At 40.0% G+C, this 19,859-nt stretch overlaps 1 protein-coding gene across 1 annotated transcript; it reads right to left on the reverse strand.

The window, feature by feature from the left end:
• Nucleotides 1–2,987: 2,987 nt before the first annotated feature.
• Nucleotides 2,988–18,816, reverse strand: STEAP2 (STEAP2 metalloreductase). Its single transcript, XM_018075926.2, has 5 exons — nt 18,767–18,816; nt 14,068–14,589; nt 11,896–12,423; nt 9,986–10,150; nt 2,988–3,777 (listed from the first exon to the last, which is right to left on the reverse strand). Exons 2-5 carry the CDS (start codon nt 14,557–14,559, stop codon nt 3,493–3,495), a joined length of 1,470 nt encoding a protein of 489 aa, XP_017931415.1. The 5' UTR covers nt 14,560–14,589; nt 18,767–18,816; the 3' UTR covers nt 2,988–3,492.
• Between the last annotated feature and the right edge of the window lie 1,043 nt (nt 18,817–19,859).

The following is a 19,859-nucleotide window of genomic DNA, read 5'->3' on the forward strand; positions in this document are numbered from 1 at the left end:
AAAATTCTCCAAGACTTTGTGTACTCTAAGACTTTTTAAATAAACTTTATTTAAAGGATTGAAGCACAATGCCTCAACTTTTTGTGGTTCCGCTCTGCAATAATGGAGTAGGAAACAGTCCAGGAACTTCAATCCTGCAAGCCTTTCAAGAAATAGACAGCTTTTGGTACTGGAATGTATTTACAGACAAAGTAAGTTAGAAATTGCAATTGTCACTTGTTCTTAATTTTTATGTGAAAATCTCATTTGTACTGGTTTAGGGTCTCTAGCAGTGACAGGTTTTTCACTTAATGTCTAGAATGTTTGATAAAATAGTATTGTACTTGTGTATCACTAAAGTATCACTGAAATAGCTGCATATTGGAGGAGAAACTATAAAATAAGTACTCTGAAACAAACTGATTTGGTTTTGGAAAAAATAAAGAATGCAAACATTCTTTATTTATTTGATAGTTTTACTGAACTTTTTTTTTTCTTTTTCTTTATTTTTCTGTGAAAAAATGGGAAACTTTAAAATTTCTTAAAAGGTTTGATAAATTTTTGGAGGACATACCTATGAAATACAGTGATCCAGAGGCAGCACCTGTCTCAAATAACTCCTAAAGAGGCTGAGAGGTTATCCCAGGAAAAAAAGTCACTGGACATATGCTTTCTTTTTGGAAACATCTGTTACTTGTCAGCTATTGGAGACAAGTCTCAAAGACCTTAGCCTGACCAATTATATCTGTTATTATCATTTACTTTCAAAAAATGGTGAAATAAAATTATTTTTTTTCCTTCCAATTGATTCCATCCTCAAAGCTTATAAAGGAGGATAAATCTGAGCTTTCCAACTATTTGAAATTGAAAATCTGTGAATTGAAAAAGGTATTAAATTTCTGTTGACACATGAAACATATAGTGGATTTTTTTTTCCCCAAAAAAATGTCTTCACAAACCTCCATTTTCAAAAAGAATTTACTGACCTCTCATTTGATACAAAACCTGTTTAAAGACATGTACAAATGCTTTAATTCTGGAAAAAAAGAATGCAAATATTTTAGTTTTCATCTCTAGATTTGAACATGCTTAAAATGAAAGAATATTCCACTGTCTCTCGATTTGCAGCAAGTATACAGAATATACACAGGCTTGATGTGCAACTTGGGGTAACTGGGACACTAGAATGAAAATACAATTGTTGCCAATATTTTGAATTTGAAATGAAATTAAGAACAACTGACATGAACTCTTTAGCTTTAGGTTGGTGTAACTGGGGGCAGAGTTTGATTCTAGAATATTCTTTTTCTGTGGAGCTGTTGGTTTCTCTACAGGCAGAGATAATGAGATTACAGGACTAGTGATGTTTAAGAATAAATTCAAGCTTAAGTACTGTATATTTCTGATGTATGATATTGATTATGACAAATTCTTCCAAAGTAATAAATAATAAATGAAGGCTCATCTAAGAAAATCAGAGATCCTAAACAGTGCAAATATAGATAAGGAAAATAGACTTTCATACAAGTAAAGAAAATTAGGACTAAATACACATTCTGATCCACTGAAATAAAAGTTTTGCCAATTAAGCAGGAGTAGCCTGAAGGTATGAGTTGAGTTTGGCTATTTTGTTAGAGAAGAGTAATTACTACTGACAGCAGTAGTAATAAATAATTGTGAATGCTATTTAGAATCCATCAGGAAATGCAAATGCCAAGTTTTAGAGATAAAATAATTTTTAAGTATAAGAATAATAATTTTGTTTCTCAAAACTTCAGGCATATTCCAGAGACACTCATTGTAAAAGTTAGACCTTTATATAAAAATAGAAGATTGGATTTGCACAAAAAGATACTAAGAATTTAAGACACACTCTGGGAAATTCATACGTAATAACAGAAACTCCAGTGTAGACACATACAGAACATGAGTATTGTGATGCTTCCAACATACTGGAAGTTTCACAGTGAAAATGGATTTTTATTGTTGCTGAATTCTCAGCTTTTCTTTTTGTTTTTAAAATATTTCCTGATATTTCAAAATCATTCAAAAACCAAAAACTAGTTACTTGCACACATATCCTTCTATAATTGTATAGCATGTTTTAAGTCTTCATTATGTAATGCATGTAAATAAAGAGATGCCAAAGGTCTAAAATCCTATGTAATACTTTGAAAAAAATTTATGCTACTAGTACAATACCATTTGCTTACAAGATGTACAATCACACCATAATTGAAACTGGGTTTGCATATTCAAATCATGGAATGGTGTAAAGCCACAAAGAAATAAATAAAACTGTACATGTGCAATACACTTGACCAAGTGCAAGGTGCTGCACCTGGCTTGGGACAACCACTGGTATCCACACAGGCTGGGGGATGGAGGGATCCAGAGCTGCCCTGCTGAGGACTTAAGGGTGTTGGTGGATGAGAAGCTGGACGTGAGCTGGCAAGGTGGGCTGACAGCCCAGAAAGCCAATTGTATCCTGGGCTGCACCAAAAGCAGTGCAGCCAGCAGGGCAAGGGAGGTGATTTCTGTCCCTCTACAGACACCACCTGCAAAGCTGCATCCAGCTCTGCGGTCCCTGGCATGGGAAGGACAAGGAGCTGTTGGAGCGAGTCCAAAGGAGGGCCACCAAGTTGCTTAGAGCAATGGAGCACCTCTCCTATGAGGAAATTGGGATTGTTCAGCCTGGAAAAGAAAGGGCTTGGGGGTGACCTTATAGCAGCCTTCCAGTACCTGAAGGGAGCCTACAAGAAAGCTGGAGAGGGCAGTGGCGTGTAGTGACAGAACAAGAGGGAGTGGATTCAAACTGAATGAGAGTAGGTTTAGATTGGTTATCAGGAGGAAATGCCTCACTGTGAGGATAGTGAGACACTGGAACAGGTTGCCCAGGAAGGCTGTGGATACCCCATCCCTGGCCAGTGTTCAAGGCCAAGTTGGAAGGGGTTTTGAGCAACCTGGTCTATTGGAAGGTGTCCCTGCCCATGGCAGGGAGGTTGGAACCAGATGATCTTTAAGGTCCCTTCCAACTCAAACTGTTCTGTGATTATATGATTCTGCGATCATTACAAATTAATTTGTTTCAAAACATGATTATGTCCTAAATTATTTATCTATATTCTGAACTCAGTAACAGAAGTCTGGTTTTACTAGAAGAAATACTGCCCAGAAAATGTGGTATTAATAAACAGCACTCTGACGCATATGCTCTAAGTCAAAGAAGTATCTGAAAAGCATAGTTATAATAAAATACTGTTGTGATGTAACTGTGGAAAGGAACATTAAAAAATTTTTGATTTCATAATAATCTGCTCTCTGTAATTCAAAACAAAAATATTTTTGTAGTTATCAGAAGTAATAGTCATCCAGTTTCAAACTTCTCATGGTTTGGTAGTATCATAGCTTGTACCATATGCCAAGCAAGTGACTTTACTCCTACTTAACTTCTAAAAATACAAGTTTATGACAAAAAAACCCAAACGTGTACAACAGTGATAACAAATATCATCACATTACAGTTATCCTTTCTGGGGAGAGATGTGGAACAGACCCACTTACTTCTTCTATAACATGGCTTTTCTCCCATCCTCTTCGAATTCTCCTCAGTTTCCTACTTACACATGGCAAAAGTAAAATGATCTTACCCAGAATTACAATGGAAGGCAGAACAAGGGCAAGAACAAAATTTGGTGGTGTATAAAATCTGTAATACTCTTCTTCAAAAGCTCTTTTCCATCCGTAAATCAGTACATGGAAAGTACTTATAACCAGAGCAACGTATCCAAGTGTTGACTTTGAAAAAAAGAGAAAACAGGGGAAAAAAAGAGATATAATAGTACTCAGTCCTTCATCTGACAGCTCTAACCCATTATTTTAACATTTATTAGACATCATGTTAAAATCTCTTACCTATTCACTATATTAAATTAGCAATATGTGGTTGTAAGTTCACATGTTCTGAAAATCACAGACTGAACTGAGCACTGATTTACAATGTATCTCTGCTAACATCTATAGGCCTTTCAGTCAAAACTGAAATGATGTCTGCCCAAATCCTAAGTAATGGAAGTCAACTTCAGGATATGTATGCAAATAAGGAACAACTCCAGTGTAGTTACTGGAACAACATCCATTGTGATTGGAAATTAAGTTTCCCGTTTCTTAACTATGAGAATAGATCACTTCCAAGATGCCTTATTATGGAACAATACAATTCTTCTGGAAGGGATATGGGCCTAACACTGCAGATTTTTATCACTCTGAGATGTGCAGCTTACTTCTTCCTTACAAAGGCTTGCATCCACTTGTCTGACATTAGCATAAACCATGCCTTACTTTTCTCCATCAGCTGTTCCCAACTGGCTAATGGGAATATCTGAACTGCAGGCCTTGGGCATAACAGCACAAAACAATGATGCAGTTTATCATAAACAGGCAGTGCTAGATGAAAGGTGAAGCAGAAGGTTCCCACAGCACCCTGCAGAGGACCTCTTACCATGGAATCTAGAGTATGCCACAGAAGGTGGTGATAGTAGGGGTCACTATTTCTGTGAATCTGCCTTTTTAAGGACCCTGTAGTTGTAATGCTCTGAAGACTTGATAATTATTAAATTGTCAAATTTCAATTAAATACTTAATAAAGTATTAACCTTAACTTTCCCAAATCATGATAAAAAAAGACTACTATTCTTTTTGGCCCAAACTGATGTAATGACTAACTTGGTTGGGAAACATTTATAGAATATTATTGAAACAGAGAAAGAATATTAAGAAAGGTAAGCAGCTACCAAGGTATTGTTTAATTCCAGTACATGAAGACACAAAGAAAAATGCAGCCTAAAGGTCTATAATAGATAGTGAAAGAAATAATTGCATCTACTTCAAGATTAAGCGATTTCTAGGGAAAGGAGAATGTCTGAGCTAATACTTTTGCAAGGATTCACAGATATAATGGTATAAAAGGAAAATACTTTTGTTAATTTCTTGGGATTGGCACCCTGTTGACTTGGCAATATTTATGCACCTTTTTTGCCAATGGTTTCAGGGCCTGGTTGTTAAACTTTAGATATGCTGTACACTTCTTTTTTAAAAAGAACAATTTGCTGCCAAAATATTCCATAGGAAACACTGAGAGAAATACTTGTAGATATGAAAACGGCATAGGCGGTATCTGAATGGAAGCTCTGGTAAGAAGTTTGGACAGCAAACAATACTATCAAACCTGATGCTTTAATATGTTATTGCAGATTTTTGCTGGTATGACTGTCCTGAATTCATAGTTGTTATAACACTGCCAACAGGGAGAAGGCCACAAGTGAATCATATCCCTCACTTCTTCATCAGGATTAGTGATGAAAACTATAACAATTCTTGAAAAAGAAACAAAAGGGAAATCTTACAGAGTCATTTCCCTTTATTTTTTTAATTTTAGTGCTTATTTAAACTCAATTTGCAAGCTCTAGTTTTGAGATATCTATACAAGTCTTTCTATCTAATGGCAGAATAGAAGCTAAGAAGTACATCAGTATATTTTGAACTAACAACACAAGGACAAGAAAAACATACGATGCACCTTTATTAAGTTCTTTTTTTTTTGCCCTGTGGCATGCTTCTTTGAAGTGGTGATAGGGCATGTGTTACTGTGCACTGGACAATTTCAACCACACATCTAATAATCTAACAAAGACATTCCTATAGGAGCTTCTGTCAGCTACTAATGCTATCTTCTTCTACCAGTCCCTTAATTACTGCCACCAGGCACTGGATGGTAACTTCTTTAAGAGTAGAGGACTTCTGAAAGCAGCAAGAAGCAATACTTTTTCTTCACTGGTAAATTCACATGGGACAGAGAGCAGCAACATCAGTTGTAAATCTTGGGAACCCTCTGCCTAGGCTCTAGGATGGCTGCTGGGAAAAGGGGGAGAATATCTTTGGTTGTTTTGCTTGCTTATCTTCCATAATACTGTGTTTCCTGAAAGCTGAGTAAGAGATTAGCACATTTCCTATGGACTCCCCAATCTTTTAGCTTTTCTCTAGGTCTTCCCTGGTTTGTTTCTTTTCCTTCCTGATCAATCTTTTAGCTAATAGGGGGGATTCCCAGCCAGGACTACTGATAAACTAGACAAACTGGCATTGTTTGGGAAAAGAACCAACAAAAGTTAGAGGAGTGGAAAAGATGAAAAAGAAAAATCCCTAAAATGTTACCAGAAAAAATGTACACATATAGAGACAATAATCTGCTGTGGGGCAAATCTGTTTCAGGAATTTCTACCTTCACAACAGTTGAATAATTCCAAGCAATTTATATTTACGAAAGGTATTTTCTAAAGTCTACATTTATGCAAGATATACATTGGATTCCCCTAGTAACAGGATATTGCTAAACTTATAAACCACCTGTAGCAACTCTGATTGGAATCTTACCCATAAACTTGCTAAATACTCAGGCCTCAATCTTCTTTACTCTGAGGAAGAAGTATCCTATTCTTGTGGGAGAACCAAGGCAGGGCAGCCCTTCCTCAAAGCATATGCAGAGGAAAAGTTTTAGTAATACTGTCTCCAAAAAGCTTTAGGATTGTGCTAGCAGAGAAAAGGAATGTCTACAAAAAGGTCAGCTTCCTATTACACAAATGGTTGAGTTGTGCTGATTTTTGCTAAAAAACATAAAGCTCAGCTTTCAAAGCCAGTCTGCTCTGTCCACTGCCACTTTGAGTGATGGGTTTTGGACTTCAACTTTTAGACTGGAAAACAAAAGCAGCAGTCACTAATGCTTACATTATATATTTACAGTTTAACTTCCCTCAGAAGATTGAAGGTCCAGTGCAGCACTGCTTGCAGACCACATTCTCCATTTCCTTGTATTTTATGTGACTGCTCAAGGACTGGTTTCAATAAATTCCTTTTTCTGTTTGCAGTGTGTTGGTTTAGGCTGTTTATTCTGCCTGCTATGGCAAGATATGAATTCTTTTGTATTTCTCATCCATGTCTATCTTTGTTCCTTATCCAAATATGTTTAGAAGAAAAAAGAAGAGTACTGAAGTGGCATTTAAGCAAACCAATGCATTAGTTTATCAGCCCCAGCTTTCTTCCCTGCTGCTTTCCTTAGTAAGCTTCAATGCCTGCTAAGTTTCATGCTAAGTTTCCATCATCTAGGATCTCCTACTGAGCAAACTCTTCATCACTGCCTCGTTTTGTGGCTCCTCTATCCAGATGTTATGAGTGTTTCTCTCTGAATCAAGATGAAGTGATTGGATCTTTGTTTTGTACAGTAGTCAGCTCCGTACTGCAGCAATTCCAAGTTTTCTGCTGGTCTCCTAGCTTCCTATAGGACTGACACAGTAACTTCCTTTTACACTATTAAACCTTCTCATATCTTACTTTGTTCATATTTATACTCTGAGGGAATGAGTGGAACCTGCACTGCTTGTCCTCTCAAAGTCCTTTTTCCCCAATGACGCAGGCTGGAATTTTTGGGGCTCCTGACACCTGAGCTGTGAAGCCAGGTTAGGCAAGAGAGAGGCATCTCCAAAATATAATTTGGGATATCAAAGACAACAATGATTTCTGGGCAGAAACATTCACAACTGGGGTTTCTTTACAGTATTATGAAGACTGTGGTAGAGTTGATTTGAACCACTGTGGGTAGGGGAGATGCTACTTAGGGCTTGTACTACTGGAACGGGGCTAGAAAATCGTCTATACTGTGTATGTTAATAAATTCATATTTTCCTAGTAGGACTCAAGACTGAATATGTCCTAGTGGTAAAACTCTTCAGAAGAGGCCAGACCCTCATTTTGATGAAACTGCATTTACTAAGATGAACAAGCAATAGTATGTTATTCTCAGTGGGAAGTGCTGAGCTGAGAAACTGTCTGAGTGTGCTGACTGACTGATTCTTCATCCATCAGAAGCAAAAGAAGTTCAGCAACTGTTGTGGCAAATCATCTGAGACTCAGGACTAAAGCTAGAAACATACTGCTTTTCCCAGCTAAAAGAAAAGCAGCATTGAGATGGTGGGCTAGTAGTTCTATTGTTTGTCCCTCTGACTTAAGCGAAGATTAAGAAAATGAAGTTCAAATTTGCTTCATCTTACTGCACATCAGTAGAAGAAAAATATAAAAGACAGTAACTACTATGATGTTCTATCTGTTCTACTTGCATACTGGGTACAATGAAGCTTGTGCAGAAATACAGACTCCTTTTACTTTAGTAAGGAATCAGTGAAAGTCTGTTTTCTGATTAAAAAAAAAAGACGACTTTTTTGGACAAGTAATGAAGAACAACTTACACCCTGAGAAGTAATTAATGACAAAGTTAACTATCTTTAATATTCATTAACTTTAAGGAAATTTTTAGTAGTTCAGTGTTTTTTTGTGATTAAAAATTGCAAATGATAATAATTAATTACTAATATCAGTTTCAACTGTGACATACCTCCAGAGCAAAATACTCCTAGATGATTCATTAGAGTTCATATTTGTTCAAATTTGGAACTATTTTGACTTGTTTACAGTGGAAATAACTGCAGTAAATATGATACAATAAAAAATGCCCACGCAGATATACATCATTGTGGTTGTTGTGTGGGTTGATTCAGTCACACAAGCCCGAAATTTGAGAAAGGAAAAATAAGACACAAATGCTGTGTTTGTGTCTGGAAGTCATTACTGGATAAAGACATCATGTCACTCAAGAGTGAAAACATGTTTTTCCCTTTTACACTAATGTTTTAAATCACCCAATAGCAGTACCATTGTCCACACACAGAGAACTCCAGATGGCAGGGATGTTGTAACAATACAGTTGGTATTTACTTGCTCTGAAGGTTCAAAGCCAAGAGTATGGATAGACAGTTCTGTCAGGATAACTCTACTTTGGAAAACTTTTCAGCAAACTTTTTGTAGGTCTACCTGCAGTGTTCCAGCAACGGAAACCCAAGGGGAAGGGAAGACATTACCTTACAGACAGAAGACCTCAGACACCTATAGCCATTGAAAATGTCAATTTTCATTGACATTTAAAATGTCTGTAAAGTTAAACCCAAGCCCTGAACAGTAAAGTCAGTGCCTGTGTTCTGAAGTGAACAGGACTAAGAATTAGGCAATATTATTACAATGGCTATGCTGAAAAAACTGTTAATCAGAGAAGACTGAGTTAAGACTACATTACTGAAGTCAAAGTCAGAAAACAAAACACAACATAACAAAAGCCCAAACTGTACACACTTAGGAAATTTTCATCAGACCAAATCCTAATAAAATTTCCTATACCTGACTGCTACCTAAAACCAATGGTAACTTTGTGTAGAAGCAAATAGTAAGCTGTTTATTAAAGCTGATATTTCTCAGTATTTTATGTTGGTTAGGCCTGCCTGTTGTAGATATTTATCTGAGGAGGGAAGGCATCAGAAGGTGTGCCAGGGCCTGGAAAAGCCACTGATTTTAATAAGCAAAACTTCATGTTTTACTAATGGGTATTTTCAGCTAATGGAAATAATGCAGTTGAGAGCTGTGTCAAGTCCCACACAGTGGAAGGGAAGTAAAACTAAATCAAGGACACCATGGCTGTCAGAGAGCTGTGCAATAAAAATCCTGTAGGACAAATTAAGTCCTCAATTTTAACAGTTGTGTGCATCTACATATAGTAGTATCTCATCAGTATCACTGCCTTTAGCAAGTTTGTCCAAATTTATCTAATTTGAATTTAGAAAGAAATTTTAACACTGGAAAAGGAATAGATTAGTGATCATTTGGTCTTAGCTATGTTGATTATTTAAGACTAAGAAGCGTAAAATGTAAAGTCCTATTCTAACATTTATGAAATGCTTTATGTGCCTTCATGGTAATATATTTGCTAAGTAAGGATATGTTGTTTTAATTAAATTACCAGAGAGGAAAAAAAAGCTCTTGTCACGTAGCAATTTGCTGTTGTTTATGATCGTGACCATGATCGAGGAATTCTTGTTAACAACAAACCCCCATTATTCAAAAAGTAACACACCTGAATAAAACTGAACTCCCTCCAGTTTAAGGCACTGTTTACTGAAGGGATGGAAGTTACTGCCAGCAAAGAAAGCAATCCGAGACTCATTATTCCGAAGGAAATATACATTTCAATTCGCCACACTTCTTCCTCATTCCAAGAATTTTCAACATTTGCATGAACCTGATGAAAAAGAAAAAAGGAAGAACTTTATTCTACAGAATATTAAAAATACCGACAGAAGTTATTTTGCAGACTTAAAAGTCCACAGTCACAGGACAACTATAAAATGGGGTCAAATACTTCAGAGGTTTCCTCATGTCTCAGAGAAAAACAACTATTTCCTTACTGCTGGGACTGGCTCTTGCTAGATTAAAAATATATTAAACAAGGAAATTTAGATGTTAAATGAAACTGTAACATTATAAGCCATTCACAACAATTCTGTTATAAAATCAGGTAATTCTGCACATTCCTATGCACAGTAGAAAAGCAGATGTATTCTTCAGACCCTGCAAATTTGAATTCTGTACACAAATTGAATAAACCTGCAATTTGTTTTTAGTTTGTTACATTTGGAAATAGTTTAGCATAATTTCCCAATTTTGCTTTATCTCCCTAGTCCAAGCTAGTTTGTCTCTTTCACTACTGACATCAGATACACAGAATATTCTGAGTTGAAAGGGACCCAAAAGGTCCAACTCTTAAGTGAATGGCTCACAGAGGGATTGAGCCCACAACCTTGGTGTTACTAGCACCAGGCTCTAACCAGCTGAGCTAGTCTCAGGGTTCTCATTAGAGAGCTTTACCAGAAAAAAGAAACAACTCAGGACCTTAACAATTAAGAAGTTTGGATATTAAACTATTTTCCACTTTCAGGTGGACTATTGCAATATGACATGCCTTGAAAGAGGTTCACTAGCAATATTAGCAAGTGAGAGTTTTACAATATCATTAAAAGCAATTTCTTAGTAAAAGCATCAGTGGATCCTTTAGTATTACTAATTCTAAGTGTGAACAATTATAGTTTCTTGCTGTCTTCCATAGTTTTGCCCCTCCTGTCTTTCCCTTGAGCTCATTTTTTCGTGCTAGCCCTTTCAGAGTTTGTGGATCCAATCTCTGTTAATTTGTTCCATTTGATTTTATTTCCTTAGTGCGCTTTCCTTTCTGTTCTATCACACCCCTCTTTCCCACAGATTTTATGGGCAGAATGGCAATGCTGTTTTTCTGGCAGTGCTGCTTCTCTGCTACTTTAAAGGTGACAGTAAGCTGCCTCAATGGCAGACAGGAGAATAAGACCCCCTTCTAAAGGATGACAGATTTGTCGGAGATTGTTTCAGGGTTATGCAAGACCAATTGTTCCTGGGAACTGTGAGTCAATCTCTACTGCCTGCAAGAGATTATGTTCACAGAATTTTAAATGAATAAAGTCATTTTACCACTGGTCCAAGATGTTAAAAAGTATCAGCATTTTCTTTTCCTTTTTTTTAAACATAGATGTATCTGTAATAATGATAACAGTATCTACCCTTATACTTTTCATACTTGTAAATGCACTTATGATATACATACTTCTCCCATATGTTAAGTATACATAGAGAGGAACATACCTCCGAATTTTCCTGCTGTGGCTCTTATCCTGTCTATCCTACATTCTCCTCGTGTATATTACTATCAGGACTTCCAGTAGGACACGTCTTTGACTCCCCCTACCACACAAATGTGACTGCAGTTTGACCCACAAGATGAGCAAAATGCACGGAAGTTTCTTTTAGTCTCCTTATTTGGCACCAGTTGTGCATAAGATAACACATTACATTCTGTGCTGAAAACACTAGAACAAACTAAGATAACATATATATTGTATTCAGGAGCCATATGCACACAGCAAAGGCCTTTTTGGCTCACTGACCTAAAGACTGTCTCACCTGTTGATAGGCCATGTTGAGGAACAAGTACCGCTCCGATCTCCTCATGGGTAAGCACAGGCTGTACACCACGTGCACTGTTGCAAAGAAGAAACTGAGCAGTCCAAGCTGCTTTCGACACTGGAGCCAGTTGTCCAGCCAAGGTGGAAACCGCCGATACTTAGTGCCATAGTAAAGCTGGTAAGCAGCTGCAATAAGCCCTGATAAATACACCAGAGAAAGTAAAGTGATTGCAACAATCGGCAGAGTCTTGTTCACGATCTCAATGGGAATCTTGTAGAAGTCGCTCTGCTGGTTTCTCATGTATGGATGGATTACATCTCTGATGAACGAATAGATGAAGAAAAATGTTGCCAGGCTAATAGCAATCAGTACAGGCCCCTTCCACAGGGTGAACAGTCGCAGAGGCAAGTTTTCAATTTCCCTTGAAGATGTCAATGCCCCCACATCAATAGGAATAAAACTGAGCTTACGGGCAAGCTCAATAACTTGATGGCGAGCCTGAACGTTGTTACTGCATATATAGACCTGTTGGGAAAGTCAAGGCAATTGTCTGTAGTCACAGAAAGAGACTCAAAGGTAAAACATCCCCAACAAAACCCAACAAAAACCTTAAGGTCCTTCAGATCAAAACTATGACGCTACTGCTAAAACTGTACACTGTTATCCCACCTCATATCACCAAGATGAGAATGAAATCACATAAAAATCCAGTCAAAGTGCAAATATGCCCATTGATTTAGCAAAACAGTAAGCAAAACAAATTGGCTTTATCTTGGTGTTACTGATGAGCTGACTGTGGGATGTCCTGCAATCTGCACACTGAAACCCCCCATACTGAAATGTCTACAGGACTGGATTGAACTTGAAACAATGGCTAAAAGCATTTCAGAAAATCACAAGTTCTCTCAAAAATACAGGAATCTTGAATGATGACCCTAAAACAGCTGTAGCATAAACTGAATGTAAAGCAGAGAACTATGTAATCTCTCGATATGTAATAATTTTAACTTCATTTCACAATCCAGACTTCCATGGATTCCAGATTTGAATGTTTATCAGCAAAGATAAAAACTAGAAGCCAGATAATAACTAGTTCTAGAGACCAGTTTAGTACACAGTGAAAAAAATGCACTGCTACAAAGTACTTTAAGGTTCTTTTAAAATTTACAATGGGCTATAGTTTACCCAACACTGTGTGCTGATCATCTGCATTAGAGCAAACATGATCTGATTTGACAGAAGTGAATTACTAACAGTGCAGTGCTATTCTGAAAGGGGATAAAAGGAGTCTGGTGAGGTTATTTTTAAAATTACGCTAATTCTGTATTAATTGCATTCCATTTAAATCTACCTGAAGAGTCAGAAAACTCAATTTAATCTCTCAAAGTAGTCACATTGCACCATGTATTTCTCAGAGCCCATAAAGCTGTGAAGGACTGGATTCCTGCATAGGCTTAAATTCTTTGTATCACTTCAGCAAAGTATGAAAAACATAAAGATGCCTTTTCTATATGCAGGATGGATTTAGGGAACATACTGGGAAGGAATTTGAACACGATGTTCTCAAGTAGTCCTGGATCTAACGAATGTGTGCCTCCTTCTGTTTCCTCATATTTATGATTTTGGGGCAACTAAAAGCTACAAAATTTCTTTCAATCCCTTTGCTGCTATTTGAAGCAAGTATTTTTAGAAAAGCTGACTCCTAAGCCCTGGGATCAGGAGCTCAGATTTCTATGCATCTTTTTCAATAGTTTATCCCAATACCAAAACTCAAATATACTGGGAAAGACTGTCTCTATCCTAGTATAAAGCATAAGGATAGACATGAATGTATTTCCTATGGAAAACATTAAGACCCAACTCTTCTGATCTGTATGTAGTCATCTAAAGGTCATCTGTCTACTCTAAGATCGTATCCATGTTTCCTCTACAATCTTTAAAGATAAACAGGCAACTCACGGAAAAATTCGGACCACTTAGTCTAAGTCTTACAATGGGATGAACTCAACTCTGAAAATTTTATTGGCTACTAAAACATAGGCTAAATGCCCACCCAGTATATTAGGTAAGTCAAGCAGAATGAATCCCATGAGTTCTGGCTGCTTACATTCAGTTGCATTCATTTGCATCTTACAAGAAAGTTAAATTTATACAAATAATAGCACTTACCTGTCTGCTGGCATCCTTTGGTCCTAACTGCAGTGACCAAGCTGAAATGACATTGAATCCTTTGACAATCAGGGAATCAGGAAAAAGTGATGCCAAGTACTCTGCATTGGAGTCCGGATATTGGTCTACTCTTGTATTATTGCTGACATCAATCAGAATTTTACCAGCAAGTAAATGTTTGAGGTCCCACAAAGAGATGTAATGTTCTCTGTGTATGGCTACAAAAATGATGTTTGTTTTTGCTACTGCATCTTCATGATGAGTGACATCAACCACATGGGGAAAGAACTCAGCAGCATGTTTAGGGTTTCTGCTTCCTACAACCACATGGTACCCACATCTGATGAGTCTAATTGTCAATGACTTAGCGAAGTCTCCACTTCCAATGATGCCTATTGTGACCTTACTGGCATCCTTGATACCATTAGCAACATTTGGTAGAAAAGTTTCATTGAGGTTCTTGGGACTCCCCATCATAGAGATTGATTCCATATTTCCAAGACACGAAACCTACAATGATTTCTTCAGGGGGCGGGGGGGGAAGAGAAAAGGAAAAAGAGAAAACAACAGAAGAAAAATGCAACATCATACAATTATGAGGCATCATAATCCATAAACACCTTTGGAAACAAAATCTTTGGTTCTAAGTTCCATATTATATTTTCTTCTTAATAAAGTATGTGCTCTTCAATTTTGTCTTGCAATGTGTCACTAATAGAAGGAGTAATAAGAAATATAAAACACTTCAAGCACTTCAATAATACAGTTCCATTAGTAAATAATATTTCTTTCATCTTCTCCTATTCCCTCTTCCACTGCCCTGGAATGCTAGACCACAAGATAACTTTGGGCTCGTGAAACTAACAGTCAACAGAAAAATGAGAAGAAATATGTTAGAAAAACTGGATAACTATGGAAAATGTTAGAAAGTAGAGAGCACTGGCCTGGGATTGGTGTGAGGACAGTGAGTTCATGGAAGTTGAACTCCTTTAAAAGCTTATCAGGTTATTACTGTGATATCCTCTATTGGTCATGAAGGAAGGGATGCAAAAGTCTCAAAGCTGCAAATGTCATGGCTACTACCATGACAGACATCCAGTTGTCAGCCTAGAAAATGGGCTGCCCACATGGATCCAACGGCAAAGACAACAAGGGAAATTTATCAAGGCCTAGTTGTGAGATCACTAATGACATTTCTAGGTCAGACTGCTAGGTCTGGCCAAGGATGTATAAGGATTAACTGTGGATGCAAGGGCAAAGGATTCAAGGCCATGGGTCACAAATATGCTTAACAGAAATTTCTGACCAGGTCAGATAAGTCCTGGACACAAACACATGGGAGAGCGTTCCACAAAAAACTAATGGCAGGAAAAGACAGATTTCATGCAATAATAAAAGGGAAGATAGTTTTAAGACTCAAATTCAGTGCAGTAAGGAATGCTTTGAAGGACAAAGGCTGAGGCTCACTGGAAAATAAAAGAAATACTACTGTATGTTTGGAGAGAAGTGGTCACAGAACTGCAATAAAGCTGAACAAAGACATTAAAAAACAACGCCCAGTAGGGAAGTCTTCACATGAAACCACAGTTATGACGTAAGTGGTTATACACTGTTGTGGTGGGTTGATCCTGGCTGAAAGTCAGGTGCCCAAAAAGCTGGTCTATCACTCCCCTTCTCAGCTGGGCAAGGGAGAGAAAATGTAACAAAAATGAGTTGAGATAAGGGCAGGAAGAGATCACTCACTAGTTACTGTCATAGGCAAAACAGACTTGGCTTGGGGAAATTAACTGAATTTATTACCAATCAAAATTGGAGCAGGATAATGAGAAGCAAAACAAATCCCCCAAAAAGCACCTTCCTCCCACCACTTCCTCCTTCCTGGGTTTAACTTTTATTCCCAATTCTCCACCTCCTCCCCCAAACCAGTGCAGGGAGATGGGGAATGGAGGTTCTGGTCAGTTCACCACATGTTGTTTCTGCTGCTACTTCCTCCTCAAGGAGAGGAGTCCTTCCCCTACCCAGCATGGAGAGTCCTCCATGCACTTCTCCAACTTGAGTCCTTCCCACAGGCTACAGTTCTTCACAAACTGTTCCAGTGTGGGCCCCTTCCACGGACTGCAGTCCTTCAGGAAAAAGCTGCTCCAGCAGAGGTTCCCCACGGGGTCACAAGTCCTACCAGGAAACCTCTCCACAGGTCCTGCCAGAAGCCTGCTCCAGAGCGGGCTTCCCACAGGGTCACAGCCTTCCTTCAGGCATCCACTTGCACTGGTGTGGGGCTCCTTCCTTCTATGCTCTACCAGGAACCTCCATGGGCTGCAGGGGACAGGCTGCTCCACCATGGCTGCACCATGGGCTGCAGGGGAATGTCTGCTCCAGCGTTTAGAGCACCTCCTCCTCCTCCTCCACTGGCCCTGGTCTCTACATTGTTGTTCCTCTCACATATTCTCACTCCTCTCTTCTGTGGCCACAATTACTTTTTTCTTTCTTTCTCCTACCTATATTATCCCAGAGGTGCTACCACCATTGCTGGTGGGCTCAGCCCTGGCCAGCTGTGGGTCCCTCCCAGACCCAGCTGGCATTGCCCTTTCAGACACAGGGTAAGATTCCAGCAGCTGCTCACAGAAGCCACTCCTATAGCACTCCACCCCCCTCCCGCTACCAAAGCCTTGCCAGGCAAACCCCATACAATATTAGAACAGGAATGAATTCTGAAAATGAAGGAGGCAATGAGAGAAGGCAGGTTAACAAGCAGCAAAGAGATCCACAAGGTTGCTGTTTTGAGAGCAATCAAAAGCAGAACACACAGAAAAGAGGAACCAAATGAACCTCTTCCTGAGCCACCATGCAAGAGGTGATATGATGGTACCTAATCATCAGTGGGGTACTTTACCCAGCCATTGGCTAGGAATACAGCATGTGTGGTGAACAACCTCCCACAATTAAAAGTAGCTGTGTTTCGGAAATTGGAGGAAGCTACTAAAAGAGTGGGTACTTTTCATTTCAGCTTTGACTAGAAGGGAAGAACTCACTGAAACTGAACTCAGGTGCTAAAGATGGAAAGCGATATGTGAAACTGAGCACAAAGTCAGTATTCCAAGAAAAGATTCTAACAGGGAATCTTTCTGGCAGAGCCAGACCACAGAGATTTTTATGTACGGGCTGAAAAAAGCCTTGACTTCTTTCTTACCGTGTGACCTGGAATGTATCTAACACATGACCAAACTATTTCCTGCACCATGATGGATTAACAGCTAGGAACATAATGAGAATGGCTGTATTTTGATCAGATAAGAGATATAACTGGATGACAGAACATGCATGAGTTTACCATGTGATTACAGAGGCACACTTCAGTTCATTCCATGTGACATGAAGGTGCTGTCAATCCCAAAACTTTGGAATTGAAAGGAAACAGCCATGAGGAAATGGGCCACCAGTACCATTTAACCTGCTGCAGCCCACTTTCAGTTTTAGTCCAAAGGATCCTTAGGAGAGTGCACATGTAGGAATTGGACATGCTGAATTACTCTGGTGAGCTGAATTTGGCCCACTGGCCAAAGTTTCTCACTACCTTTCTAAGGAAAATACAATGTGAGTAACAGAATAAAACTAACAGACTTCATACAAAAACCTCAGAGAACAGGCTGACATGACTCTAAGGCAAGTAATCCAAGAGATGAAAGAGAGCAGAGAGCTAGCAGTAACTGAAAGGTAACATTAAATGCACAATGGTAATTCAGAGGAAAGAGTGTGTAAGACTGTTTTAGCTAAAACAGGGGAGCCTTAATGATCTGAAAAATCACACAAGAAATAAATAAATAAAAAAAGGTTTGTGTGCATGTCTAAGGAACAGTAAAAAAGTTAAAAAGACAGTGCTATCGTGTAGGGATAAAATCAGAACAATGGCACAGAAGTGAGTTGTAACTAGTGAAGAACATAAATGGTAACAAGTAAAGGTTCCATAAATACAATAAAAAACAGAAGACAAAAATTTATAACTTCAGAGGAAAAAGAACAAACGATAAGTGATATAAAGTAGGACAAAGTGTTAAACATCGTCTTTATTTCAGCCCTCAGCAGAAAAGTTAACTGTGAATGGCAATGTAACGAAATTCTTTTTAGAGGGAGACAGAAGGTGAGGTTAAAGTCAAAAAAGGTAAATTAAGAGTAAAGGATAAAGTTAAAGATTTTAAAGTCAGCAGACACATATGAAACCAATTCTTGGTGCTTAAAATGCCAATTAAAATGACATCTTGAGAACTCAAGAAAGGACAAGACAGGCAGACTAGCACATTCCATTAAAAGAATGGAGGAGGAGGACTGAGGAAAGCAAACACTTGTTAGCCTAACTTCAGCCTTTGGACAGATTTTACATCAAGTTATTGAGCAATCCACTTGTAAATAGATGGGAAGCAGATGACAAGAAGTAGCTGAGGTGGGTTGTTCAGGAACAGACTACAACAAAAGACAACCTTCTTTTACAAAATATATGCCTTGAGAGTTCTAAAAAGTAAAAGAAATTACATAAATTTGACATTTGCTCTTAGATAAGCTAAGAGACCACCACAGCGCTGTGTAAGCCAGACGGTGACACTCATGAAAGATTACTCTTGGAAAAACAACTGCTGGAGGAAAAAACCGAACAAGCGCAAGCCGGGCGGGCACTGGGTGTGTGACCCCCGCCCGGGCGGGCACTTACGGGGCGCGGGGATGGCGGGAGGCCAGGGGCGGGCCGGCGCCCCCTCGGCGGGCTGGCGGGCGGCAGCGCGGAGCGGGGATCCAGCGCAGGGCAGCTCGGCGGGGCCCTGCTCCGGGCCGGCATCTCCAGCTGCAACGACAACGCGCCGTGACATCGCCCGCCCGGCCCTCCGCCCCACGGGCACAGCGGGGCAGCGCTGCCAGGCCCGCCCGCCGCGGGGCGGGGCTGCCCGGCACCCTCGCGGCTGTGGGAGGCCGGGCCGCTCGCTCCGCTCCGCGGGCCCCGGCACCGCCAGAGCCCGCCCGGAGCCGGGGCAGCCGTGGCGCAGCCGCCGCCACCACGATGGGCAGCGGGGAAAGCCCCGCGCGGCTGGGCCGGGGAGCGCCCGGCGGGATGGGGCCCGTCCCGCCCCGGGCGCCTCTCACCTCCGCCCGCCCGCCAGGAGCTCCGCGCCGCCGCTCCTCCTCACTGTCCGGCCCCGCAGTGCCGGCGGGCGGGGAGGCGGTGCCTCTCCTGCCGCCGCGACCCCCCCCCTGCGGCCCTTCCGCCACGGCCGGGGGAGGCTGGGATGGATCCGGGGGTCTCAGTGGGGGTGGCGGGTTGACCATGAGTCGGCAGTGTGCCCTTGCTGCCAGGAGCGCCATCGGTATCCTGGGGTGCATCGGGAGGAGTGTGGCCAGCAGGTTGAGGAAGATGATCCTCCCCCTCTACCTGGCTTTCATAGGGCCACATCTGGAGTGCTCTGTCCAGTTCTGGGCGCCTCAAAACAAGAAAGACAAGGAGCTACTGGAGAGGATCCAGCGGCTAGGCACAAAGAAGATTAGGGGTCTGGAACGTCTCTCTTATGAGGAGAGACTGCAGGAGCTGGGCTTGTTTAGTCTGGAGAAGACTGAGAGGGGATCTCATTAATGCATGTAAATATCTCAAAGGTGGGTGCTAGAGGATGGTGTCAGACTCTTTTCGGTGGTGCCTAGTGATAGGATAAGGAGCAACGCTCATAAATTAAAACACATGAAGTTTCACCTTAACACAAAGAAGTGACAGAGCACTGTCACTGCCAGACTGCCCAGGGAGGTCATGGAGTCTCCCTCTC

The sequence above is a fragment of the Manacus vitellinus genome, unplaced genomic scaffold, assembly GCF_001715985.3.
Source record: "Manacus vitellinus isolate BGI_N305 unplaced genomic scaffold, ASM171598v3 scaffold_3_pilon, whole genome shotgun sequence".
Classification (NCBI taxonomy): domain Eukaryota; kingdom Metazoa; phylum Chordata; class Aves; order Passeriformes; family Pipridae; genus Manacus; species Manacus vitellinus.

Bases quoted from the DNA above. Each gene is read 5' to 3' on its own strand.
- STEAP2 (XM_018075926.2), bottom strand. From the start codon at position 14,559: ATGGAATCAATCTCTATGATGGGGAGTCCCAAGAACCTCAATGAAACT. The intron at 12,424-14,067 runs GTAAGTGCTATT...CTTTCCCAACAG, and splicing joins CAAAGGATGCCAGCAGACAG to GTCTATATATGCAGTAACAA. The intron at 10,151-11,895 runs GTGAGACAGTCT...CTTTTTCATCAG, and splicing joins TCAACATGGCCTATCAACAG to GTTCATGCAAATGTTGAAAA.